We start from the raw sequence: 14,017 nt of genomic DNA on the forward strand, positions 1-14,017 counted from the left end.
GGAGTCGATCTGTCTTTGAAAAGGGCCTGTTACCTCTCTGCTCTTCCGTCATCTGTGTAATCTACTCCCTTCCTCCTTCCCTCCACCCTAGAGCGCGTGCGTGTCTTCAGCACATTCCGATCTCCATGCGTCATGTGCGCAGCGCTTCACGCGAACCAAAACATCACTCGGCTCTTAAGAGGCCGGGGCGAGAGGTCAGGGGGGTCAAGCAGGCATATTAAATGACCACGACTCCTCTCACAGCAATGGATGAACGCAGGAAGAAAAGATCAGGAAAAAAACGATCAGTCATCAAAGGGATTTTAAACAGATGCAGTACAGCTGCATTCAATGTGATTGTTTGTCCAAGGATTGCGCTGAACAAGTCAGTGCCGGTCATTCAGTGGTCATTTGTGCATATATGGTTGGCTTGAGCCAAACAAGGCTCTCCAAAAGAGAATGTCACTGATTCGTCCAAGTACAACATTCCGAAATAGCCGATTGGTCCGACCTTCTTATGGAGTAAGGCAAGGCAAGTTTATTTGTATAGCACATTTCAGCAACAAGGCAATTCAAAGTGCTTCACATGAGACATTAAAAGCATCAAGACAAAGTGCAACAGATATAAGGTCACAAAATGCAAAAAAGGACACTCTTTTCTTTATCACATACTGAAACCTTCTCTCTCTCCACTCACTTATGTACAATGTCCTTCTGTATAGAGTATTATTTCAAACTAGAAATATTTGGAGAGGTAAATATATATCAGCATCCTACTGTGCCAGACCAGTAGGCTCTGATAGCAAGCGGATCTGGGCCATATACAGGCCAGATCTGGCCCTTGTGGCTTAGTTCCGGCCCATTTATGGCCCAGATCCGCTTGCTATCTGGGCCGGCCTAGGCCTACTAACACGCCTCATCTAACTCGGGCTTTGGGATGTGTTCCTAGTTGAATGGTGAGGAGTTGAATTATAGCCTACATCAAATTTGTCTTTTACAATGGATATAAAAACAAGAGGGATAAAGTACCTCAGTTGTTGCATTCTGCATCCCTGATTCTGAAAAACATTTGTACTACCGTAATATTATATTATCTAATGAACGAGTCACCTCTCTCCCAATGAATAAATGGACATACTATTTCATGACTTCACCTGACTGGAGATCTCCAGGAGCTTGCTCGACCGTCTTGTTGAGAGGGCTCAGGGAAGAACTTTTGCAGCTCACTTTTCTGGCCCCCGGGTGATTACTGTTTTTTTGCTTCCCTCTGGAATATGTAGGGGTGGGTCGTATGCCCACCTCCCTTGTTCTCTGTAAAGCGCATTGTGTTACCTCTGTGTATGAAATATGCTATATAAATAAAGCTTTGATTGATTGATTGATTGATTTGATCTCACAGACTACAGTTTTAAATGACAGGCCGAGGTTCCATATGCAATTTAGTACCGTTTGTTCTCTCATTAACGCAACAGACATAAAAAGATAAGCCTTTCCCACGGAGCGATACAGGTTGTAACATGTGTCACCAGGCAACAAGCCTGACCCACAGCCATAGAAAGTGGTTCTGCAACATGTATGTCAACAGTCTCTACTCTTACACAGAACCTTTACGATGTTAACTGTATAACCTCTGCCATGCTTCAACAGTAATTTAAAGGTACCGTACTGCAGTAGTCGTTCAGTGCAGGGCGAGTTTACCTACAGGTCTCTCCCTCACGCAAGACAACACAAATGACCAATGAGCTTCTTATGCCTTTAACAAGGACCCCTTTTTATGAGAAGATATCAATCAACCGAAAGTCTTTGAGCCGCGGACCGTAGACAGCGCAGTCAGTCGTCTGTCAACACTAGTGGAAGCTGAGCCTCAAGGTGTTCGGCTCGGTGTTTTCTAACGATGTACGCGGGTTCACGACTGACACTTTGAACAGGGTGTGGTGTGTGCAGTGCACAGCTATAGGGGGGGAAGCTTTCATGAGTGGGTGGGGAGAGGGTTCGAAGGCCAAGGTGGGTAGGGCTACAGGAATTCTTTAAAAGGAGAAAATGATACAAGCGCTGTTTGCTCTTGGCTGGAGAAGATAATGGAGGAATGTTGATCAATAGGGTATATGACTACAATCAGACAATAACAGCACTGTGTATTGAGTTTGGTTCACTGTGGGCTGGTGCATCAGTATTGGATTATATTAAATAAATATACTTGTATCCTTAGACGGATTATGAAATGATAGGCCCCCGGGCACAGACACGTAAAGGGCCCCCCACCCATTTAATTTGTCGCCTTTTTGAATTTGCCCAATGAGACGACATCCAAATCCAATCTGAAGATAACTAGAGAAATCTCACAATAAAAGCAGCTTTACCAGCTCGGTTTTGACTTGATCGACCTAGTGGGGAGGACTTGCTTTTTGAATTACTCAACTATGGGCCCAAAACAGTTGAAGGACCCATATTGCATGGAGTACTCAGCCCCTGTAAAGTAGGCCTACTACAGATAAACACTAATTTAAAAAGTAACATGATAGTTTATTTCTTGTAACTTGTTATTGACATGAATGAATAAGCCCTTTAACTATGCGACAAGAAAGGGCCCCCTGAGTCTCTGAGACCTGTAGTTAAGGGTCCAATTTCAAGTTACAAGAAGACAAGAAACATTCTTGCCTCTTGGTTGACTGTTGAAAAATACAGTCCAGTACCTATAGGTGAGACAGACCTGCAGAATGAAGTAGAGATTGTGTTGAACATGCAGACATCAGAGATATATACTAGTTCTCTCACAGATTTGGAGACTTTTAATGGCGACAAAGATATAATGCATACAGTATCAAAGCCGGTGCAAATGTCACAGGTTTCACGGTATCTCAGTCAGTATCGCTCCCACCCTCACACGTCTACGCTGGGTTCTGACGAGCCAACGCACACGACCACCTTTAAACACCGCTTTAGCCAGCTACGCCGCCGAATACCTAGCGATTTGATAGCGCAGGTGGGCGGTATTTACAGAGGGGTGAGCTGAACCAATTCATCACGGTTACACAAACATCATATAGACATAAATATTGTGGCTATGTGGACCAAGTCCAAAATACAGTAGGTGGGAAGACGTCATTCGCCAGCTATAGTGAGAGAACCTGTGTGTCAGCCCACACCAGGATCAAATATAACAACCATAAATCCTGGTTCACAGCCAAACACAGGAAGTGGAGGCTGGAAGAAGAGGAAGTAGGTAGGAGTGGAGACAAGGAGCGGTTTAAAGAGGCTAAGTGCATGTTTAGCAAGGCAGCGAAGGAGGCTAAACAACACGTCTATGAGAAACTCCAACACCAACTCTCAGAAGTCTGTCTGGAAAGGCCTCAATAACTACAGACCCGTCGCCCTGACCCGTGTAGTAATTAAGGTTTTTCGACCGCCTTGTTTTTGCTGGTCACCATCACGACCCACTCTTGGACCCCCTGCGGTTCACCTACAGAGCCAGCAGGTCTGTGGACGATGCAGTAAACATGGCCCTTACGCTACGTTCTCCAGTACCTGGACTCCGCAGGTACCGGTGCCAGGATCCTGTTTGTGGACTTCAGCTCTGCTTTCACCATCCTCCCGCCCACCCTGGAGGCAAAGCAAGTTTATTTGTATCGCAAATTTCAGCAACAAGGCAATTCAAAGTGCTTTACATGAAACAAACATCAAGACAAAGTGCAACACGTAAAATGTCATATAAAACGGTGTTAAAAAAAGGACATTTAAAACAAAATGCAGGAAAAATAAAATACAGGGATAAAAGTTACAGCGCAGTGTATGAATTCATAATTATTTGATTTAACAGAAAGCAGCGACCTGAGAGGTCTGGATGGTTCATAACGAAGCAGCAGATCAGAAATATATTTTGGCATGCTCGTCCAGCTGCGCGTGCTTGACCCCACCTGCAGGTGGATCACAGACTTCCTGTCTGGCAGGAAGCAGCACGTAAAGCTGGGTAAACACGTCTCTGACTCCAGGTCCATCAGCACAGGGTCCCTCCAAGGCTGTGTTCTTTCCCCTCTACTCTTCTCCCTGAACACCAACAGCTGCACCTCCAGCCACCAGTCTGTCAAGATCCTGAGGTTTATGGACGACACCACTCTCATCGGACTCATAACTGACAGCGATGAGTCCACCTACAGGTGGATGATCGACCAGCTGCTGACCTGGTGCGGCCAAAACAACGCTCTCAAGACAGTGGAGAAGGTTGCAGACTTCAGAAAGAACTCAGCCCCCCCCCCCACTCCCCATCACTCTAAATGACTTCTCAGTGGACTCCTTCCGCTTCCTGGGCACCATCATTCAACCAGCCAAAGGCCATGATGGTTCTCTTCTTCACCTGCATCATTGAGTCCATCCTCACCTCCTCCATCACCACCTGGTTCTCAGCCGCCACGGCCAAAGACAAGGCCAGACTGCAGCGCGTCATCTGCTCCACTGAGAGGGGGATCGTCTGTAACCTGCCACCACTACAGGACTTGCAGGCCTCCAGGGCCCCGAAATGGGCCAGAAAGATTGTGGACAACCCCCCCCACCCCGGTTACAATCTCTTTGAATCACTCCCCTCCGGCATATTTAGGGGCCAAGCACCGAAGATGCGAGGCACCTATTGTAATTGGTAGTTTGCTTTTTTGTGCTATGGAAGTCTATAGCAGCACCTATAGCGGACTGGTCATTTTTTACGCAACTTGGCTCGATGGTAGAGGCTTGTGCCACGAAGCCAAGGAACAAGTCTCACATCGATTGGCCAATGGGGGGCGCTATAGCAGCCGTTTGAAATGGCAAAATTTGAACAGGCATATCTCATGCACAGTTTAAGCTAGAGTCGTGAAACTTTGCACACACACGTCTCTCCTCACAAAGAACATTTTGAAGAAAATTTGCCTCAAGAACCCATAACTTCTGGTTACTTAGATTTTCCGCCATTTTGAATTTTTAGAAAAATGTAAATCTATCTCCTCCTAGGAGGTTTCACCAATCTGTATGAAACTTGGTAGACCCAATCTAGGGACCAATATCTAAAGTTCCATCTCAGCAAAAGTTTGAAAAGTTGATAAAAGAGCCACTATGAGCCAATGAATATTGCAGAGGGCGTGGCTTTTCATATGAAGGTGTTTAAGTTCTGAAGGGTTGCACAGAACACCACAAAACTTTGTAAGGATATCACCACACTTTATTGGAGGCTAACCCTCCATTATTGGCCCAATCAAACAAAATGGGGGCGCTAGAGAGCTCATTTCCTGTTTAGGCCTAACGGCCATGCCGATTTTTCCGAAACTTGGCATAGTCGTTCCAGAGCATGCCTAATGGCCACTGGCCACATCAAAGATGATGCGAATTTGGCACAGGATGGCGCTATAACAAGCGCAAAATGCTTAAAAGTGGCTAAAATCGATTTAGCTGTAGCTCCCCCCGTGGTCAGGGTTAGAGTTCTCCCGGTGGACTGGCGCACTCACCGGCCTGGCCTGGCTAGAAGAACCCCCCCCCTCCAACAACTCGCCAACAGTTTATGATTTATAATCGGAAAGTGGGCAAAACTGAAAGTGTTCCATCTCACCGCGTCGGTGTGTCGCAAGACGGGGGGTGGGGGGCAGATCTGGCAGAAGTGGCCTGACTGGGACTACATTTCCCGGCCTGAATTATTTCCCCAGTCCGGCCCTGGTCCTGGTTCCCTTCCTGTTCACACTCGACACATCGGACTTCCGATACCACTCGGAGACGAGCCGTCTGCAGAAGCTCTCCGATGACTCTGCTATTGTTGGATGTGTAGGAGGATGACAGGAGCTGGAATACAGATGACTAGTGTTAGTAGAGGACTTTGTTGAGTGTTGCACACACAACCGCCTTATCTTTATCTATTAATCTACTGTATCTGTCTGAAGTATGCATTGTCAGTTCTGACAAGACAGTGCCTGACTTGTACATAACTTCTGCGAATCCAAACAGCAGTAGCAGTGTTGCAGTGGTTTCATTGAGACTGACAAACTGGCTTGTTATGTAAGATTCTGTTCTTTCTAGAGCTCACTCTGTGTGCTGAACGCTGTAAATGTGTAACATGACTCTATTCTTCTTTTTCCTCTCGCATTCCTTCATCCGTTTCTCCCCTTAGCCAATTGCCACACCCCCATCCCCCTGACCCCTCCCTCTTCCTGGATAAATAGAGGGTAGGGGAGTGGAGCTCGACCTATCTGCTCCACTCGCTCTCTCTCCCAGCAGCAGAACTCGCTCGCCCTCTTGTAGACCACCTCTCTCTCTCTCGTTCTCTCTGCACCTCAGTGCTAGAATCCCAGTCATCATGTCAACCAGAGCTGTGAAGACCACCAGCTACTCCGTCAGATCGTCCTCGGCGGGGATGGGGGGTGGGGGCGGCGGCTACAGCAGCCGTTCCTTCTCCGGAGGCCAGGGGTTGGGCAGCGCCAGGCAGAGCGTCCGCAGCTCGTACGGGGGCGCCGGCGTGGGGGGGTTCAAGGTGGTCGGGGGGTACGTGGCCGGGGGTTCCGCGCAGAGAGGGGGAGCGGTGGAGTTCGGGTACATGGGTGTAGGGATGGGCGGTGGTGGCATGGGCATGGGCGGTGGTGGCATGGGCATGGGGGGGGGGATGATGAACGGGTGCCAGCCCCCCATCACCGCCGTCACGGTCAACCAGAGCCTGCTGGCCCCCCTGAACCTGGAGATCGACCCCAACATCCAAGTGGTCCGCACCCATGAGAAAGACCAGATCAAGACCCTCAACAATCGCTTCGCCTCCTTCATTGATAAGGTGAGTTCCCATACATGTTATATACCTAATATTATATATGTATATTAATAATAATATACAATATATTATTTCATGTTCAACAGAAATACCTGTTTGCATAATATAGATACATTACATACACTTATCATACAGCACATGCATAAATATGATGTATACATGTACATGCATGAATAAACATGATATTCTGATTTGTTGAGCTCAGGTACGGTACAGTATGTTCTTATTTGACCCCCCCCCCGCCCCGCCCGGGGGAAGAAAAGTTAGATTTGACTGACGAGCCTAGCTGGCATCTGTGATTTTCAACGTGAGGTGAGATTAGGTGAGAGATTGCTGAGAGTGGCGAATGAAGATACGCTGAGAACAGAATGTTTTTCCTCGGAGGGGTGTGTCAACCCCATGCAACCACAATAATCCCCATCTTTTGTTGAAAGCAGGCCATTTAATGTACCTATCAGGCACTGTGAGATATAAAGCGTGAAAACTCATCAAATGAGTTGTTTGGAAAGTGGACGTGTTGCTCATAGTAACTTATTGAAGGTGTAGTTTCTTCTTTAGGTACTGCTGTCCTGTTTTTAATGAGAGTGGGTGGGGGTGGGGTGGGGGGGGGGGGGGGGGTGGAGATGAGTTTGAATGAGATAAGATAGGGAGTTAGAGACACAAAGTAGGTTAAACTCTATGAGCCATAAAACAGCAAAGCTTACACACTGGGTATCACTTGTCGTCTGAACGTCTAGTTCTTGGCATACTTTGTCAGTGGCTTTTTTGTAGTTGTACTTATCATAGGAGAGGATTCGTCCATCACTGCTTGTCGGCAAAGTCAAACAGGATATGACAGCCTAGGGCTAGGCGATTGCTTCAATCCCAGGCAGGAGATTAGACATGTTTGCTATCCCTATTGATTCTGCTTGAGTCTGTCACCTCCTGTTGTTTTTCATACCAAAGTCCTCTCCCCACATCAATTCTGAACGCTGACAAACGGCAAATATACAGGTTGAATCATAAATGGGTTCGCTTGAACCCCAGTTTAACCAAGTGGAAGAGGAGTCTCCCCCTCCTCACACAGACAACCTGGGGTGTTCACTAGTGTTCACTAGTGCTCACACACCACTACTTATCTCCTGTTTATTTCTGTTGTGCCCGAGCAGAGCCCCACCCAGGGGCCGGGGGCACAACACAAAGCACGGGAAAAACATGAATTATGTCGGTAATTACCTACTGAGAAACAGTGCCTCATTGTGTCAAGGCACAGAACTTGGCCTGAGACGGATGGAAATTACGCCTCACTGGGATTTAAGGAGGTGACTTCACTCTTTTATACTAACGTGGTAAACCCATTCAGAGCCTGTATAGACTCTCTTCCAAGCATCCGTTCATTCAAGCGTTCGCTAATTCATTCCCTCATTTGTTCACTTCTGTGGGTTATGTTCTATCAGTTCACAAGTAGTACCTGGCCACATCCATCCATCATCCACACATCCATCCACCCATCCATCCACCCATCGATCCATCCATCCATCCATCCATCCATCCATCCATCCATCCATCCATCCATCCATCCATCCATCCATCCATCCACCCATCATCCATCCATCCATCCACCCATCATCCATTCATCCACCCACCCACCCATCCATCCATCCATCCATCCATCCATCCATCCATCCATCCATCCATCCATCCATCCATCCATCCATCCACCCATCATCCATTCATCCATCCATCCACCCACCCACCCACCCATCCATCCATCCACTGACTTCATTAACATATTCATGGCAGTCATTCAACGTAAATCACCTCCTCTCTCTCTCTCCCCACGCAGGTGCGCTTCCTGGAGCAGCAGAACAAGATGCTGGAGACCAAGTGGAGCCTCCTGCAGGACCAGACCGCCACCCGCTCCAACATCGACTCCATGTTCGAGGCCTACATCTCCAACCTGCGCAGACAGCTGGACAACCTGGGGAACGAGAAGGTCAAGCTGGAGTCCGACCTGCACAACATGAAGGGGCTGGTGGAGGACTTCAAGAACAAGTGAGTGGGAGGAGGGTAGAGGGTGGAGCAGGGGCGGGGTGGCCATCGAGAGACCGGTGTACTGGCGCGCTAACTGGCCTGGCCAGGCTAGAAGAACCCCCACCCGCCAACTAAACAGTTTATGATTTATAATCGGAAAGCGGGAAAGCTGCTCATTTAACGTTTAAAAAGCGATTGCCAATTGGCGAAACTGAAAGTGTTCCATCTCACGGCATCGGCGAATTGGGGGGGGGGGGGTTAAAAAGTGGCCTGACTGGGGCTACATTTCCCCGGCCTGAATTATTTAGAGGGAAGGAGGGGTGGAGGGAACGTTTAAAGAGTTTGTTGAAGTTGAGATGTATTCCTCTCATCCTTTATATACTTTTCTAACTGAAAGACTTGTCATGTTTTTATTTCTAAGGTATGAAAATGAAATCAACAAGCGGAACGAGTGTGAAAACGGCTTCGTTCTCCTCAAGAAGGTCAGTAGCCTTCGCGCGAGCAAACACACCAGACCGCAAACGCTTTAATTCTTCGTAATGAAATTGACAAATACCTGCTACAGGGTATGTCATACAACCATGCTATCTTCGTACATTCGTACAGTAGGTGCAATCCTATTACAGTACATGCGTTGCTGTATAACCTGTTCTTGAAGAGATCTTGTGTTCCCTCAGGACACAGATGTGGCCTTCATGACGAAGGTGGAGCTGGAGGCGAAGCTCGACAGCCTGTCGGATGAGATTGAGTTCCTCAGGTCCATTTATGAAGCGGTAATGAACCACTTCATCCACATTACATCTGTACATTACAGTAATGCACCACTACACCCACATTACAATACAACTGTGCATTACAGTAATGCACCACTACACCCACATTACATCTGTACATTACAGTAATGTACCACTTCATCCACATTACAATACAACTGTGCATTACAGTAATGCACCACTACACCCACATTACAATACAACTAGACATTACAGTAATGTACCACTACACCCACATTACAATACAACTAGACATTACAGTAATGTACCACTACACCCACATTACAATACAACTAGACATTACAGTAATGTACCACTACACCCACATTACAATACAACTCAGTGAGGCAGATCCTGATGTTGTAATGGCACTTGAGATGGGTATGTATGTCGTAATGCCAGCTGCCATGACAAAAATGTATCATTTTGAAAACATGTATTGTATTTGTAATGTGCTACAGGGCTGTTGATAAACAAATAACAACATGTACATTAATGCTGCTCAAATACCCTTTAAATCACTCCTTAATCCATGAATCCATAATAACCGATGAGTTAGCTTCATAAAAGTCAACTTTATCCACCATTCTGGCTCAATTCAATTTTTATTGAAAACAAAAAAAAAGCCATTCTGGCTCCAAATGAATTTTTAGAAAAACTTAAAATCTATCTCCTCCTAGGAAGTTTCACCAATGTGTAGGAAACTCGGTAGACCCAATCTAGGGACGGTAGGGACCAATATCTAAATGTCCATTTCTCTCCGTGTCCAGGAGCTGCGAGAGCTGCAGGGCCAGATCAAGGACACGTCCGTGGTTGTGGAGATGGACAACAGCCGTAGCCTGGACATGGACTCCATCGTGGCGGAGGTCCGCGCCCAGTACGAAGACATCGCTAACCGCAGCAGAGCCGAGGCAGAGACCTGGTACCAGACCAAGGTACAGCAAGACATTGAAAACTCCAATACCCATCATGCCTGATCTGCCCTGATGAAGGCCTCTTGGCTGAAACATGTAGGCATTTTTTATATGTTCATCACGAACTAGCCCAAGAATAAAGGCTTTTTAATTTTGTACCAGAAGAGCTACCTTAGTTTTTTCTTTTCCATCCCATCATGCCTCTTTGAGACTAGTGCCCCAAAACCTGACCTGAGATGTTGCCAACCATTCAATGTCTTTGTGTAGTTTCTAGGTTTTCATGGTTTCATTGCTTGCTGCTGTTTTTCATGATAGAAGTGTGTTTCTGCCTCTAACAGTATCAGGAGATGCAGGTGTCGGTTGACAAGTATGGGGATGACCTGAGAGGCGCCAAGGCCGAGATCTCAGAGATGAACCGACAGATCTCGAGATACCAGTCTGAGATCGACATGGTGAAGAATCAGGTCAGTATTTCAATACATAGTTGTAACCAAAACCCTTAGAGGGACTAGCCGGGTACAGGGTTTGTAGGTCGTCGTCGTTTTGGTACTAGCTGGCATCTTTTTTTCTTAGAATGTGATGAGCAAAAGCCTAGACCTGAAATCTAGAACCCTCAAGTTCTATAACCCGCATTCAATAGCGACAAATATGGCGAATGTTTCTCTCTTTCGGAGTAGCGCGCTAACCTGGAGAACCAGATCGCCGAGGCGGAGGAGCGAGGCGAGCTGGCGGTGAAGGACGCCAGGCTGCGCATCAGGGACCTGGAGGACGCCCTCCAGAGAGCCAAGCAGGACATGGCCCGCCAGGTGCGCGAGTACCAGGAGCTGATGAACGTCAAGCTGGCTCTGGACATCGAGATCGCCACCTACAGGAAGCTGCTGGAAGGAGAGGAGATCAGGTGAGACGTGGGTTGATATGATCAAACGAAAAGCTTCCTTCTTGGATAGAATTACTTTTTAAAAACTTACTTTTTGTATTTTACCACAGCAATCTGTCAAGGGGAGAAAAGAGAATATATTCAGTTCAATAAAATCTTGATCAGATTCAATGACTTTAGATGACAATTGTTGTTGACATCGGGGTGCCTCCTCTGTGACCCTCTCTCCTCCCAGACTGGCGACCGGAATCAAGACCAGCGTCTCCAAAAATACTTGTAAGCTGCTTCGTTCGCACACTCCACAGCTACCTTACAAAATTAACATATTCTGCTATTATCCTATCCCATGTCCACACACACGACCTTCACAAAAGGTTATTAAAATGTGAAATAACCTTAATCTAACGTCAACATCTCCACCTCCAGCCATGAGGAGCTACAGCTCCTACCCAATGGAGAGCAGCCTTACTCCATCTTACGTCAGCTGCTCCTTCGGCGGAGTCAAAGCCGGAAACACCTCCATCGGCGGCTACAGCGTTGTCAGTAGCAACAGCAGCGCTCCGCTCAGTAGCTCCTCCTCCTCCTGCGTCACCAAAACCACCAGCGTCACCGTCGTCAAGACCGCGGAGCTCGCGGCACCCGAAGTGGCGGTTGAGGCCGCCGAAGTGAAGTCCGCTGTCGTCGCGGAGCCGGAACAGGAAGAAGAGAAAGAACAGGAAGAGGAAAAGAACGAGGAACCGGAAGAGGCTGAGGAGTAGTTTCCGGTTTGACGGTTCAGCTATGAACGCACTGTCCGACCAGCCGATTAAAGAGCACACTCGAGGCTATTGTCACTCTACTCTGCTGTACCCTTTTCACTCCTATTACTGTAGCCTATACTCCTGACTGCAGCATGCCGATGTTTTCAATGAGACTCTATTTCTGCGTCGAATCATTATCATTCGCACTCAGCCATTTTGTTTTTCATCAGCGGCTTCCTCCACTGGTGAACGGGTTAGTGTTGTGTATGCCTGAACGATGGGGTAATTGTCCGCTGTCTCATTCACTGTCGATATGCCTCTTTCTTTTTTTTTTTTTTAAGTCACCAGCGGTCTGCATGAGCTTCCAGCAGGTATCGCTGTGGCATAATGTTTTCCTCTTCGCTGTCGATCTCTGCTGATAGGATCAGTGTGAGCACTGTTGTAGCACCTGCTGATTCACCCTGTAGGCCGACGCTTGTGTGTGGTAATAGGCTCTGGGCACCAGCTTCACTACTTCCTGAAAGCAACTTGGCTTCTTTATTTCCTGTCCAATATGATTGGACACTGGGTCTGCCGCACACCTGATTCATCACTTAATCCAATCATATAGGACAGGAAATAAAGATGCCAAGTGACTTTCAGGAAGTGGATCTGGTGCATAGAGCCTATACATCCATGGTGGTGACAAGTCACATAGGCTACAAGCTGTGTCCCACTGGATGCCATTAGAGTCATTTGAAAGGACTTTTCCTCAAACCGAACCTGGTTCTGCACCCAAAAGGCTGAAAGCTGAATGTATGTAACGTTACGCCCCAAGACGCCAAATGTGAACATGGTTGTCGTCCAGGTGGGCTGCTGGCTTTTGTCTTCTGTTGTTTGCTTGTTCAACAATAAAGCGACTTCCACATTACTGTGAACAGCTTGAAGCACTGGAATTATTATTAGCTTCTTTTTACTTCCCAGATAGCAAGCGGATCTGGGCCATATACAGGCCAGATCTGGCCCTTGTGCCTTAGTTCCGGCCCATATATGGCCCAGAATTATTACACATCCGCTTGCTATCTGGGTTTAGACTTTAGATGTTTGATAATTCTATGAGAAACATTAACTTAATTTAATTATGTAAATTCAAATTGTATTTGCAAGTATGCTTAAGGAGTTGATATGCAATGAGGACACTCCTGACAGATTCATTATGAGAACTTCACCAATACACTTTTGCACTGGTGTGTGCAAAACGTAACCAACTTCAGCCACTGGGGGGTGTAATAGTACAGTAGTAGCTTGGTAATGATAACTATCCTTTATAAGCAATTTAAAAAGCAATCTCAAACGGTTGAATAACCATTAATGTTTGTAGGCAAACATGAGTCATCAGTAAATTATTATTGACTTTATACACAGAACCGCTGCATGAGGTTGACATCAGATCCAGACCTCTGTGTAGTGTTGCACTGATATAGGTCCCTCTAGTACAGGCATTCCCAAACTGTGAGGCGCGCCTCCCCTGAGGGGCCCCAAAGAAATTCAGGGGAGGCGCAGAGAGATGTTTAGAAAAAAAAAGAGAAAAAAAGTAAAAACATGATTTTTATTTTTGAAATGTCTATGGTTTTTCATGAATGAAACGTGATTTTAAAGTGCAAAAACGTCATAATGTTAACTAGCAGCAGGTGCCACCAAGCTAACTTAGCTGTGTAATGTTATGGGCTAGCTAACGCTGCCTTGCAAAATGGACAAATTTGGGGGGTTGGGGGGGTGCGGGTGTGTCACTGTTTTCAGAGGGGAGGCCCACATTGATAGAGTTTGGGAATCCATGCTCTAGTAGATGAGGTTCAGTTGTTGGGCTGGGCTTGGTTCCTACATCATCAACCTCATACAGTGGTTCTGTGTGTGTATTTACTAATCACACACACACACACACACACACACACACACACACACACACACACACA

At 46.8% G+C, this 14,017-nt stretch overlaps 1 protein-coding gene across 1 annotated transcript; it reads left to right on the plus strand.

The window, feature by feature from the left end:
* Positions 1 to 6,286: 6,286 nt before the first annotated feature.
* On the plus strand, positions 6,287 to 12,912 carry LOC311314957 (keratin, type II cytoskeletal 8-like; the record flags this gene model as incomplete). The annotated part of the gene is made up of 9 exons (XM_084445507.1): positions 6,287 to 6,751; positions 8,574 to 8,782; positions 9,183 to 9,243; positions 9,439 to 9,534; positions 10,305 to 10,469; positions 10,787 to 10,912; positions 11,126 to 11,346; positions 11,561 to 11,601; positions 11,752 to 12,912. The coding sequence occupies 9 exons, from the start codon at positions 6,287 to 6,289 to the stop codon at positions 12,081 to 12,083; spliced, it is 1,716 nt and encodes a 571-aa protein (XP_084301633.1). The 3' UTR covers positions 12,084 to 12,912.
* Between the last annotated feature and the right edge of the window lie 1,105 nt (positions 12,913 to 14,017).

This window comes from Borostomias antarcticus (assembly GCF_949987555.1).
Source record: "Borostomias antarcticus genome assembly, chromosome: 11".
NCBI lineage: Eukaryota > Metazoa > Chordata > Actinopteri > Stomiiformes > Stomiidae > Borostomias > Borostomias antarcticus.